We start from the raw sequence: 12202 nt of genomic DNA on the forward strand, positions 1-12202 counted from the left end.
ATATTTTTCCATTGATTTTTTTTAAAATATATTTTATTGATTTTTTACAGAGAGAAAGGGAGAGAGATAGAGAGTTAGAAACATCGATGAGAGAGAAACATCGATCAGCTGCCTCCTGCACATCTCCTACTGGGGATGTGCCCGCAACCCAGGTACATGCCCTTGACCGGAATCGAACCTGGGACCTTTCAGTCCGCAGGCCGACGCTCTATCCACTGAGCCAAACCGGTTTCAGCCCATTGATTTTTTTAGAGAGAGTGGAAGAGAGAGGGAAAGACAGAGAGGAACATTGAAGTGAGAGAAACACATCGATGGGTTGCCTCCTGCAGGAGCCCCGACCAGGGCCCAGGCCGGGGAGAAGCCTGCACCCGAGGTAGGTGCCCTTGACCGGGATCGAACCCGGGACCCTTCGGTCTGCGGGCCGATGCTCTATTCACTGAGCCAAACAGCTAGGGCTGCTTCTAGGTCTTTATTGCCACCGAACGAGAGGCCACGGGTGGGGAGCAAGGACGGCAGGCAGGTCCCCCGGGGAGGCTGGGGTGGGCTGTCCCCGTGCCCGACACCGGCTGCCCCCAGGGAACCCGGGCAGGCCTGAGCAGGGCGGGCGGCCGGTCACCAGCTCAGGACCCCGGGACAGTACTTATCAATGAGGCCCTGGTAGTAGGGTCGCAGCTGGTCCACATCCGGCAGGTCGGGACACTTGGTGTAGAGGTCAAACTTGCTGCAGCGAAGAAGGGACGGGTGACTCAGGGGAGGCCCACAACCCCCGCTCCCCGCCACCCCACCCCCCCAGTCTCCGTGGGGTGGCTGTACTTGAACTCCTGCACCCAGGGCAGCATGGCCAGGTCCTGCTCGCTGCACAGCTGCCGGTAGTCGCCCCCCGTGTGCCACGGGTAGAAGGAGTGGAACCGGATCATGTAGAAGGCCTGGGGACAGGAAGAGGCCACCCCTAGTGAGCGCCAGGCTGGGCGGGCGGGACGGCGGGGGGGCCCCTCCCCACACCTACCTCAGGGGGCAGGGAGAAGTTGTTGAACTTCATCACCTGGTACATGTACTCTGTGGGAGAGAGGGGTCACCACCAGGCACCCAGGGGGGCGGCCCCCTCCTTGGCAATGCCAGCCTGTCGCCAGCCTCACCATCGTGGCCCCAGGACATGAGGACGTTCTCGAGCCCACAGTGCGGCTGGTACATGCCGAGGTCCGAGCTGCAGGGAGAGAGGGAGGGTGAGGGGCTCAGAAGCGCCCTGGGCCAGTGTGTGTGGCTCAGTGGTTGAGTGGCGACCTATGAACCAGGAGGTCACGGTTTCATTCCTGGTCAGGGCACAGGCCCGGGTTGCGGGCTCCATCCCCAGTGTGGGGCGTGCAGGAGGCAGCCGATCAGTGATTCTCTCCCATCATTGATGTTTCTATCTCTCTCCTGCTCCCTTCCTCTCTGAAATCAATAAAAATGTATTACATTTTTATTTTTTTAAAATGTATTTCTTTATTGATTTTAGAGAGGAAGGGAGAGGTAGAGAGACTGAAACATCCATGATGAGAGAGGATCATGGCTCGGCTGCCTCCTGCACGCCCCGTACTGGGGATCGAGCCCGAATCCCGGGCATGTGCCCTTGACAGGAATCGAACCCGGGACCTTTTGGTCTGCAGGCTGACACTCTATCCACTGAGCCAAACCAGCCTGGGCTGTACTATATTTTTTAAAAGAAGATGAAGAAACACCCCGTAGAGGACCAGCAGGGGTGGGGGGGGCACCTGTATCGAGGATCCTGGAGGTCGGGGTTGTCCTGGAAGGTGGAGTCGTGGAAAACCACAGAGGCCTGGGGACGGCAGCCCACGGGGAAGGTGTCGCCGACGACCGCCCACTGGGGAGGGACAGGCAGCCATGGGTGGGCACGACTCGCTTGCCCGCCAAGTGGGTGTCCCAAGCCCAGAGCTAAGGCTGTCCGGGCCCTGCCCACGCGCCCTCCACCCCTGCCCTCACCTGGGGCTCCCCCGCCAGAGCCAGCACCTTCCCCAGGTCGTGCAGGAGCCCCACCAGGTGGAACCAGTCTGGGAGGAAGAGGAACAGGGGTGGTGGGATCAGGGCAGGGGAGGGACAGGGGGTGCCAGGGTCAGGGCCTGCAGGGAAAGGGCACCCGGTCTGCCCTCCCAGCCCCAGAGGCAGTGCCTCCCCCACCACAGCCAGGGAGGGGCAGGTGGGGGCGCACCCTTGTCGGGGTGGGCCTGCCGTATGCCCTCGGCCGTCTGGAAGGCGTGGAAGGAGTTGGGGAAGTCCACGTCTGGGTCCGACTCGTCCACCAGCCCGTCCAGCATGTCCACAGCCTCCAGGACGGTCATTCTCTTGTAGGAGAAGCTCCTGAACTGGGAGTGCTGGCCCGGAAGGACCGAGTCAGCAGGCCCACGGGCGGGGCTGGGCCCACGCACTGGGGGCGGGGCAGGGGGGGAGGGCATCCCACCCTCGGAGCTGCCCCGGAGGGGTCAGCCAGGCACCTTCTTCCGGACGAAGTCCACCGTCTGGTGCGTGTGCATGAGCTTGTAGGTGGCGAAGACGCGGTCCAGGAGCGGGCCGGACTGTAAGCCAGAGGGTCAGCCAGGCAGCGGCCAGCCCTGCCCTTCACAGCCCAGGTCCACTGCCCCCTCTCCCTGGGCTGGTCCCACAGGTGTGAAGGGGGCCGTCCCCAAGGACCAAGTGTTGCCCTCCCCAGGGAAGGGCTAGGAGGGGTGGGGTGGGCCTGAAACATGGGGTGGGGTGGGGCCAGAGTGGGGCTTGAGAGGGGTGTGTGGGGGGCAGGGAGGGGGCGCAGGGGTGATAAAGCTGGAGTGGGGGGCTCGGGGTCCAGGACCCACGGGTGAGGGCGGGGCGGGGTCCTCACGGTGTAGTTCCGGAAGCTGCCCTTGTCCTTGGCCGCCTCAGGGTGCCCCTCCGGCCTGTAGACCAGGGAAGGGTCTGGGCCCTGGTTGGTGGGGATTGAGCCCATTTCACCATGATGCCCGCTCCAGGAGGCAGTGGGGACCCCCTCGAGGGCACGAGACTAACTAAGTGGGGGGTCGGCAGCAAAGGCCAGTGGCCGCCCCAGAGCACAGCGCCCGCAGCACACCCCCCTCCGGCCCTGGCACCTGCCGGAGGCCTTGGTGAGTCCTGGTCTGCCGAGTGGATGTCAGCCGGGCGCCTGCTTCTGGGGAGACGCTGTGTAGGGGCACAGACCCATTGAGCCGCCCTCCCAGACCTGGGCGCTGGGAGCCCGGGGGCGGCAGCTGGCCCTTGCCTAGCGGGACCACAAGAGGAGCCGCGGGCTGGCGGGCACCCGCAGGGAGGGGACACAGAGGAGTGGTCAGCAGGGCCTGTGGGCACTGGGCCTGGGGACTCACCACAGCCACCTTCATCCTGAGAGGGAGCAGCGCTGCAGGCGGGCAAGCGTCCCCAGGCCTGTGCCCTTATATATGCCCACGGTTACATAAGCGGCCGGACACCACCCAGCCCCTCGGCCTGGGCCCTCGGTAATGAGTGACCATCCACCCTCCTCCGGGCTCAGCGAGTTGATGGGTCAGCACAGGAGCGGCTCAGCCCCTCCTGCCTGAGCTCCGGACTCCCTCCCGGACAACTGGCCGCTTAGGGTGACCTGTGCTGTGTCCCACAGGCTCCAAACCCGGCCTCGCCAGCCCAGGGCCCTCCCCACAGGCCGTGGGACCCCGCCACCCCCATCCCGCAGGCACCTGGGATCCTGGGCAGGGCCTTGTTCCAGAAACACTTACTCTTCCCAGCCGGTGTGGCTCAGTGGTTGAGCATCGACCTGTGAACCAGGAGGTCACGGTTCAATTCCCGGTCAGGGCACAGGCCTGGGTTTCGGGCTCCATCCCCAGTGTGGGGCGTGCAGGAGGCAGCTGATCAATGATTCTTTCATCATTGATGTTTCTTTCTCTTTCTCCCTCTCCTCTCCTCTCTGGAGTCAATAAAAAATATATTTTAAAAAAAAGAAGGGGGGAGAGGTCAATGGGGAAAAAGGAGACATATGTAATACTTTAAACAATAAAGAATTTTTTAAAAAAGAAACACTCTAACACTTCTATTTATTTATTTATTTTGTATATATTTTTATTGATTTCAGAGAGGAAGGGAGAGGGAGAGATAGAAACATCAGTGATGAGAGAATCATTGATTGACTGCCTCCTACCCGCCCCACACTGGGGATCGAGCCTGCAACCCCAGGCGTGTGCCCTGACCCGGAATCAACTGTGACCTCCTGGTTCATAGGTCGGTGCTCAACCACTGAGCCACACCAGCCAGGCTATTCTGACACCTCAAATGGGAAGGAAGACGTTCCTAGCTGGGCTCCCCCAGAACACAGCCAGGACAGCCAGGAGCAGAGGGCAGGGCGTTCCCACACGCAGACCCAGGGAAAGCCCCGCTGGAAACCACCTCTGCCCACGGAGGGCAGGGAAAGGCCAAAGCAAGAGGCTGCCGCTCACCAGAGGGGTGTGTGAAGCGACATGCACACAGGAGGCGAGTCGTGGGCGGCTGCAAGACCAGACGCATCCCTACCCCGTCCGGCAGGGGCCAGAGCGCGATGGGGCCGGGGCGAGGAGTCCCGGTGCTAGTACCGGAATGCTCCCTGGTGCGGAAATCACGGTACACGCGTGACCAGGGCCAGACAAGGGCCTGTTCCAGGGACCGGCCCACAGCGGGCGCAGGGAGGTGCCAGCCGGTATGGGAACCAGCACCAGCTGTGATCAGCCGCTGTGGGGTCTGCAGCAGCCTCTCCTGATCTGGCCCAGTCTCTCCTGGGGGAGGAGGGCGGAGGGTCCGTGGAAGGAAGATGCCGAGAGCGAGGGGAGACACCAAGCGTCGGGGGTTCTTGCTAAACTGACGGGACAGGATTCTTGCTGAAGGCAGGGCAGGGCGCTGAGACGTCAGGGTGGGGCCGCTGCGAGTACCAGGCGAGGCCCCGGGAGGGCAGGCGGCTGAGAGGAGCCTGGCTGAAGTCTGGTGAAGGGGGAAGGTGGGTCTCTGTCTGGCTCTTAGGGTGAGAGGTTCTGTCTCGAGTCTGGGCAGAGATGAATTCAGGCGGCACTGGGCCAGGCCTGGTACCTGCAGACACAGCAGGGTCCGAACGCACAAACGCACCTGCCTGGCAGGGACGTTCTCCACAGAAGAGGCAGGCACAGCAGAACGAGTCGTGCCGGCTGCGTGGCTCCGTGGCTGAGCGTTGACCCATGCCCAGGAGGTCAGGAGGTCAGGGTTCGATGCCCGGTCAGGGCACAGGCCTGGGTTGCTGGCTCGATCCCCAGTGTGGGGCATGCAGGAGGCAGCCGACCCAGGATTCTCTCTCATCATGGATGTTTCCATCTCTCTCTCTCTCTCTCTCTCTCTCTCTCTCTCTCTCTCTCTCCCTTCCTCTCTGAAATAAAAAATATATATATTAAAAAAAAAAAAAGAAATAGGACTGAGCTCTTGCTGCTCGAATGTGGCCTGAGGCTCCAGAAACAAAACCACTTCCCGCTTCTGTGGGCCGTGATCCACGGGGATGAGCCTGGAGACCAGGGAGGGACGCGGGCGGGACACACCCCAGAGAGCCCCGGACTACGAGCGAACGAGGCTGCTCTCTGAGGACGGACCAGGAAGCTCCCAAAGGAAGACCTTGATGACAAGGGGGGATGTGGACAGAACCGTAAATGGAGCCGGAGGCGCTGCCTGGCACCTCTTACGCCTCAGATCGCTGGGTGTGAAAACGGGGCACAGTCGCCTTTGCACGGGACCCAGAGCAGCCTGTGTCCCAGAGAACTGTGTGCAGAGACGACGAGAAAGCAGGTGTGACTAACCCCTGGGCGGATGGCGGCAGGACTGGAAATGAAACATGGGTGGGAGTCAGCGTCCCTCTGCCAAGCTGTCGGCACCGACAGCCACGCCTTCCTTCTGCGGACGTCACGGTCCCTGCCCCCTCGTGAGCACCCCTCGCGTGGTCTCCTGAGCAGAGCACGATCTGGGCTTCTGCCAGAATCAGTGATTCGGGAAGAGCTTTTTTAAAAATCTCAAATAAACGCTCGTCTCTCACGTTGAAAGGCCTTTTCTTTTTTAGGTTAACAAGAGGTTTGGCCAAAGCAGGGGCTGCCAGAAGACCGTGGGTAGGGGCTGGGAAGCTGGGGTGCTGCCTCTGGACTCCAAGGGGGGGTGCGAGTCGTGGCCGGGGCATGGTCTGGCGCTCAGGGGCCGGGGGGCACCAGGTGTGATGCTTTGACCACAGCAGGTGACCTCGTGATGCGGCACAGCCAAGCGTTAAGGTCAACAGTCCGTCCCGCCTGGAGGAACAGCCGCCCAAGGCTTGGGGGAGGGCCGAGGCCGGGACACCACAGTGCTGCCCCGGGGCCTGGCAGCCTGGCTACCACGAGGGGGTGTACCGCGGGGGGCATCGTGTGCAGGACCGGGCCACAGGCAGGCCAGGACTTTGCCCCCACTCTGCCCTCCGCGTTCCCGGCCCTCTCCTACGCCCTCCCTGCCTGCCTGCCTCGCCGACACCTCCCGGTGACCGCAGGCACTGGCTCTGAGGCCGGCCCACCAGTTCCAGCCTCTCTCAGCTGCTTTGGGGCGGCCTCTGCACTCTCTGCGGGTTTTTTGTTGTTGTTGTTTGTTTTTCTGAATATATTTTTATTGATTTCAGAGAGGAAGGGAGCGGGAGGGAGAGAAACATCAATGATGAGAGAGAATCATTGATTGGCTGCTTCCTGCACACCTCCTACTGGGGATCGAGCCCACAACAGGGCATGTGCCCTTGAACAGAATCGAACCCGGGACCCTTCAGTCCGCAGGCGGATGCTCTATCCACTGAACCACACCAGCCAGGGCCTGACTGTGGTTTTGTCCCTGACCTCTGTGGCTGCAGTGTCTGTCCATAGAGTTGGGATCATGATTGTGCCCCCATCACAGGGTGGCTGAAGGGGTGACAGGGGCAAATGTGGGCAAATTCAGTGCCGTGTGAGTGTTTGCTAAATACAAGAAACCACCTTCCTGGGCCCCGGGTCATGCCCCTGTGACGTGGGGTGTCAGGACTTCGGACCACTGACAGGCTGAGTCGTAAGGAGCCCCATGCACGCTGCTGTGCGCTGTACCCCTCCCCGGGCCCTGACAAACTGGGGACAGCAGGTCCCGGGAGTCCCCACAGTAGGCAGGGCGGGGGTCAGGGAGCCTGGGGTGCCTGTGGAGCCCCCTCTCTGTGTGCCATCCCCACCCCCCGGGAGGTGGCTCTGAGTCCATGGAGCTGTTGGGCTGGGAGGTCTTGACCACAAGCCGGCCTGCCTGGCCCTGGGACGTGGGAAGGGTGTCTGTCTGCTCTGCCCCAGAACATCGTGTGGCTCTATTTTTTAAATATATTTTTATTATTGATTTCAGAGAGGAAGGGAGAGAGAGAAGCGTCACTGATGAGAGAGAAGCACTGATTGGCTGCCTCCTGCACGCCACACACTGGGGATCGAGCACACAACCCAGGCACATGCCCTGACCGGGAATTGAACCATCACCTCCTGGTTCCTAGGTCGATGCTCAACCACTGAGCCACGCCGGCCGGGCTAAAGCCAGGATTTAATCTGACGACGGGCCAGCAGGGAGAGGGTTCCCACGGGCCCGGAGGTGGTGGCACTGCGTGCTCAGGACTGACTTCTGCTCCGTGACCTTGAGCAGGCCTCCTCCCTCTGAAGCCCTTTCCTGCGTGGGATGCTGCCCCTGAGCATGTGCGCTCCTGGGTGCACAGACCCCGGGGCATACGGACTCTGCCTGCAGGCCTGCCTGGGGCCACACATGTGCATGGTCTGCGGGTCCAAAGCAGTTCCAGGTAGCTCGCTGCAGCCCCTGGTGGGTAGGTTGAGGGGGAGGTCTCTGCTGTCTGCGGGGCCCTGGGGCTGGACTGGGGCTGGGCTGAGCTGCCGCTCTGGGGTTGGGGTGCAGCATCTGGCTAGGGCGTGGCCTGCCCCACCTCAGCCATAGCTGTGGGGGCTGCTGGGGTCCATGGGGGCCGGGTCCCGGGGGCCGGCCGATGCCACCAGCTGCCACAGGCGGTGGCTGAGGTTCTGCACCTGGCAGGTGCTCAGCACACAGCCTGCCCGCAGGAGATGGGCTCTGGGCCTTGGGGGGCCCAAGTATCGACGGGGACCACTCCGGAGAGGCTGACCCGCGGCAGGGGGCAGACTGGCGCCCCTCTTTGGCTGCAGGGCCTGGGGCGGCTTGTGGATCACAGGCCGGGGTGCAGGGTGCTGGGGCTGCAGGCCGATAGCAAGGGTCCTGGCTGGAGGCGCCCTGCAGAGGAGATGGAGGAAGTAAACACGACAACCCAGCCCTTCAGGGACCCTGCTTTCTGCCTGGAGAATGCCAGGGGGAGCCCCAGGTGCTCCCCCTGGCTACTCAGCCACTCAGTAGCCCAGGTCCCTGCCCCATTCACCCGCGCCTCCTGGGAAAAGGGCACCCCTGGCTTCTGAGGGTCACTGTGCTCAGGGCCAGGGGCCCCCCCTCAGCCCTTCCTGCAGAGCGGGGAGGTGGCAGGCCTGGGGACCCTACAGCCCCTGTGCCCTGGCCAACCTCTCTGTTGGGGAGGGCTACTCGGCCGGGGGGAAGGAGGGGAGCCCTGGGAGGGAGGCAAAGAAAGAGGGGCCCTTGCACTGACCAGGCTTTGCTGAAGGCTGGGGGCTGGCCCTTGATTCTGAGGGTAAGCCCTAGCAGCAGGGGGTTTCCCCAACGCGGGAGCGGTGGGGGGGGGGGGGCGCGTGCTGGGGAGGGGGCTGGGCAGAGGGGCCTCCCAGGTGTTCTGGTTTCTGCAGCTTCGGCCAGGAGACAGGCTGGTCTGCACCCCGCTCACCTGGGCCGGGCGGGCTGCCGGCTTCCACCCTGGCCGCGGGGCAGTGCACCTGGGAGCTGCAGGTAGAGGAGGCTGAGGCATCCGAGGGTGACGGGCAGGAGCCCGGCCATGGCGGCGGGTGGCGGGTGGCGGGAGGCGAGCGGGCAGGTGCGGGGAGTGGAGGGCTGCAGCCACCCTTCCTGGGAGCCTCCGCGTGGGGCTGGCGGCTGGCACCTGCGACCAGCAGTGAGCGGGTCCTGCTTAGGACGGAGCCCGGCACCTCTGGACCCAAATAGCCTCCCCAGGAGTGGACAGGGCGGGCGGGGCGGGGCGCCCTCCCCAGCCTCCCCAGCTCCCCACCCCCCGCTTCCACCGGCTCCCCAGCCTCCTAGGCAGAAAGAGCGGGTGCTGGAGGGGTGCGGGTCCGCAGGGCTGGTTCCCACCCACCACCTCTCCTGGAGGGGGGGTCCCAGCCGCAAATGCCTGGGCGGAGGAGCAACTCCGGGGCCTGGCAGCAGCCCTGCGGAAGCACAGAGGCTGGGCACTCGGTTCCCCATGGAGACGAGTGCAAGACCCTCAGCCCAGCAGCTGGCTTCCTCAGCTGCACCCTGTCCCCTCACGGCTGAAGGACGAAGGGATGTCTGTGAGCAACTTAAACAAGGAGAGAGTGAGGTCCCCACTGCCACCCCCCCCCCCCCCGCGGGCTCCTGCACGGCCCGGTGGGCACCCCACTCCTGACTCCTGCTCAGCAGGCCTGTGTGAGCGTCACTGAGTACACAGGCACGAGCAGCTAAAAACACTTGTCCGCACAGCGCCCTCCCCACGCTCCCACTGTTGGCCCTGCTCCCACGTGCAGGTGTTCTGCGGCTGACTTCATGGATCCTTTTCTTTCTTTCTTTTTCTTTTTTAAAAAAAAATATATTTTATTGACTGTTTTACAGACAGGAAGGGAGAGGGATAGAGAGTTAGAAACATCGATGAGAGAGAAACATCGATCAGCTGCCTCCTGCACACCCCCCACTGGGGATGTGCCCACAACCAAGGTACATGCCCTTGACCGGAATCGAACCCGGGACCCTTCAGTCCGCAGGCCGACACTCTATCCACTGAGCCAAACCCGTTAGGGCTCTTCGTTTTTCTCTTTTTTAAAAAAATGCAGTGAGTTATTATAGATATTGTAAATTCCCAAAAGCTATACAGAATCTCTGTTCCCAGAGTTCTGTGTGGGAATCTGAAGGCTGGCCAGTGGTGAATTATGTCCAATGAGACAATGCTAGACCAGTGCTAGGATCCCATCCTCCTCTTTGGCTGCATGATGTTTGTGTGGATAGCAGGGTCCTTTATTTTTTATTTTTTAAATATATGTTTATTGATTTCATAGAGGAAGGGGGAGGAGAGTTAGAAACATCGATGATGAGAGAGAATCATGGATCGGCTGCCTCCTGCACGCCCCCTACTGGGGATCAAGCCTGAAACCCAGGCATGTGCCCTGACCAGGAATTGAACCATGACCTCCTGGTTCATAGACCGACACTCCACCACTGAGCCACACTGGCTGGGCCCATCGCCCTTTCTTGGATGATTGAGCACCTCTGAGTCTACCCCTCTCCTCATCCTTCAGACCCTCCCCGGTCTCTTCCCCTCCGTCAGGCTCCTGTGAATGACCTGCCCCCTCCATGCCCCCTGCTGAGCACACCCTGGGAGCTCAGGGAACATGTGCTGGATGAAGGAGCCCACAAGTGTTGAGCAGGTGCCACAGCGAAGAGCTCGGTTTGTACCGGGGAAGGTAGGGAGCATCGGTAACCCCATTGCTATTTGTTGACTTTTACAGAGTAGGGAGCAGAGTGAGTGGTGCAGTCACATGTGCAGTAGACAAGTGGAGTTCAGCAGGGAGGTGGGGGCTGCGGGCGGGGGAGGGTGCGGGGGGAGGGGGGACAGAGTGGATGGGTCAGAGAGGAACTGAGCCAGGCAGGGAGTCACTGGAGAGAATGGAAGGTTAGCTGCCTGGGGCCGTCCTGGCAGAGGCGTCTCACAGGCCCAGGGCTGCAGAGGGAGAGACGGTGCTGGGAGTTACCGATGTGGCCAGGTTGGGGCGGGTGGGCGTGTGAGCATCGCTAAGGAGAGTGCAGAGAGGACAGAACGTGACATGCCAGCTGTGAAGGGACAGGCAGGGAAGGGGCATGGAGGACCCGGGGACATGATTCTGCACCAGCTTCTCCTCACCAGCCCCCGTCCCCCCACTCCTTGCCTCAATCTGTTATCCACACCGTTGCCAGAGTGTCCTTCCAAACCACAAGTGTGATCATATTCCTCCCCCCACCAATGATGGAAATTTCCTGTCCCCACCAGGTGCTTTAAAAAAAATGTTTTCATTGATTTCAGAGAGAGAGGAAGGGAGAGGGAGAGAGAGAGAAAAGCATCGATGGAGAAACATCAGTCTGCTGCCTCTTGCACACCCCCTGCCAAGGATCAAGCCTGCAACCTGGGCATGCACCCTGGCTGGGAATTAACCGCGACCTCTCGGTGCTCGGTGCACGGGACAGTGCCCACCCAGCTGAGTCACGCTGCCAGGACACATAGGAATGGGAGGTGCAGGTGAGTCTCAGTGAGGTGTGGGCCCAGGGCTCACTGCATTCTTTGTCAGGACACTCGCTGCCACCATGGGCCCAAGGTCCCATCTCCCCGAAAGCCCACAGACGGGGCGCCCTCTGGGCACAGGCTGCTTATTTTGCCACTGGATTAGCGGCCCCTCTGTGACCTCACAGCCCCCTGCACAGCGCATGGGGCACTTGTCTGTGATGTCCGTGTGCCCTCGGGGGTTCCTTCCTTCGGCCTCAGTCGGAGGAGCTATTTCTGGGGAGTGGTGGGCTGGCTGCTGAGAGCTGCCCACCGATGGAGGTGCCCCTGGAGAGAGGGCCCAGGCCACAGCCAGCAGGTGGTGCTTTAGAGAAAGTCATGAGAGGCAAGAAAAGCCAGGGTAGCCTGGCTAGGCTAACGTCTTCGAGGGCAGTTTTAAATATATATATTTTTATTGACTTCAGAGGGGAAGGGAGAGAGAGATAGAAACATCAATGATGATAGAGAATCACTGATTGGTTGCCTCCCGCATGCCCTCCCCCCCAACTGGGGATGGAGCCCGCAACCCGGGCATGTGCCCTTGATCAGAATCGAACCAGGACCCCTCAGTCCATAGGCCAATGCTCTATCCACTGAGCCAAACTGGCTAGGGCCAGGGCAGTTTTGTAGAGCACCTTAAGGTGAGAGAGAGTGCGTTTACCTCTGATGGCCAGGATCCCCGGAGAGGAAAAGACTGAGCAAGAGGCAGAGAGGAGAATGGCAGAGCCTGCAGTAGCGGTGGACGGAGGTGGGGGTGAGGGAGGCGGGCTT

At 61.6% G+C, this 12202-nt stretch overlaps 2 protein-coding genes and 1 non-coding gene across 5 annotated transcripts; all 3 read right to left on the reverse strand.

The window, feature by feature from the left end:
* Nucleotides 1-354: 354 nt before the first annotated feature.
* MIOX (myo-inositol oxygenase) lies at nt 355-3438 on the reverse strand. Of its 3 annotated transcripts, none has more exons than XM_036311351.1 (11): nt 3369-3412; nt 3117-3186; nt 2873-2953; nt 2490-2570; nt 2207-2369; nt 1981-2048; nt 1752-1861; nt 1137-1204; nt 1007-1056; nt 814-926; nt 355-721 (listed from the first exon to the last, which is right to left on the reverse strand). In XM_036311351.1, exons 4-11 carry the CDS (start codon nt 2526-2528, stop codon nt 613-615), a joined length of 720 nt encoding a protein of 239 aa, XP_036167244.1. In that variant the 5' UTR covers nt 2529-2570; nt 2873-2953; nt 3117-3186; nt 3369-3412; the 3' UTR covers nt 355-612. The 3 variants fall into 3 exon arrangements, with proteins under 3 accessions (XP_036167244.1, XP_036167242.1, XP_036167243.1); XM_036311349.1 differs by having other exon boundaries at nt 3121-3186; nt 3369-3398; XM_036311350.1 differs by lacking the exon at nt 3117-3186 and having other exon boundaries at nt 3369-3438.
* A 4026-nt stretch (nt 3439-7464) lies between these two features.
* ADM2 (adrenomedullin 2) lies at nt 7465-9077 on the reverse strand. Its single transcript, XM_036311386.1, has 2 exons — nt 8837-9077; nt 7465-8280 (listed from the first exon to the last, which is right to left on the reverse strand). Exons 1-2 carry the CDS (start codon nt 8944-8946, stop codon nt 7962-7964), a joined length of 429 nt encoding a protein of 142 aa, XP_036167279.1. The 5' UTR covers nt 8947-9077; the 3' UTR covers nt 7465-7961.
* Nucleotides 9078-10032: 955 nt separating this feature from the next.
* Nucleotides 10033-10193, reverse strand: LOC118657413. The gene has a single exon (XR_004968011.1). It is a non-coding gene; the product is annotated as a small nucleolar RNA SNORA23 (small nucleolar RNA).
* Between the last annotated feature and the right edge of the window lie 2009 nt (nt 10194-12202).

Source organism: Myotis myotis, unplaced genomic scaffold (genome assembly GCF_014108235.1).
Source record: "Myotis myotis isolate mMyoMyo1 unplaced genomic scaffold, mMyoMyo1.p scaffold_m19_p_54, whole genome shotgun sequence".
NCBI classification, from domain to species: domain Eukaryota; kingdom Metazoa; phylum Chordata; class Mammalia; order Chiroptera; family Vespertilionidae; genus Myotis; species Myotis myotis.

What these genes read in the sequence shown, in the direction of transcription:
- MIOX (XM_036311349.1), bottom strand. An exon ending in GCAGGCCCACCCCGACAAGG is followed by an intron (nt 2,049 to 2,206) that starts GTGCGCCCCCAC and finishes TCTTCCTCCCAG; the next exon opens with ACTGGTTCCACCTGGTGGGG. An exon ending in CTCCAGGATCCTCGATACAG is followed by an intron (nt 1,205 to 1,751) that starts GTGCCCCCCCCA and finishes CTCTCCCTGCAG; the next exon opens with CTCGGACCTCGGCATGTACC.
- ADM2 (XM_036311386.1), bottom strand. Translation starts at nt 8,946, where the DNA reads ATGGCCGGGCTCCTGCCCGTCACCCTCGGATGCCTCAGCCTCCTCTAC. An exon ending in CGGCAGCCCGCCCGGCCCAG is followed by an intron (nt 8,281 to 8,836) that starts GTGAGCGGGGTG and finishes TCTCCTCTGCAG; the next exon opens with GGCGCCTCCAGCCAGGACCC.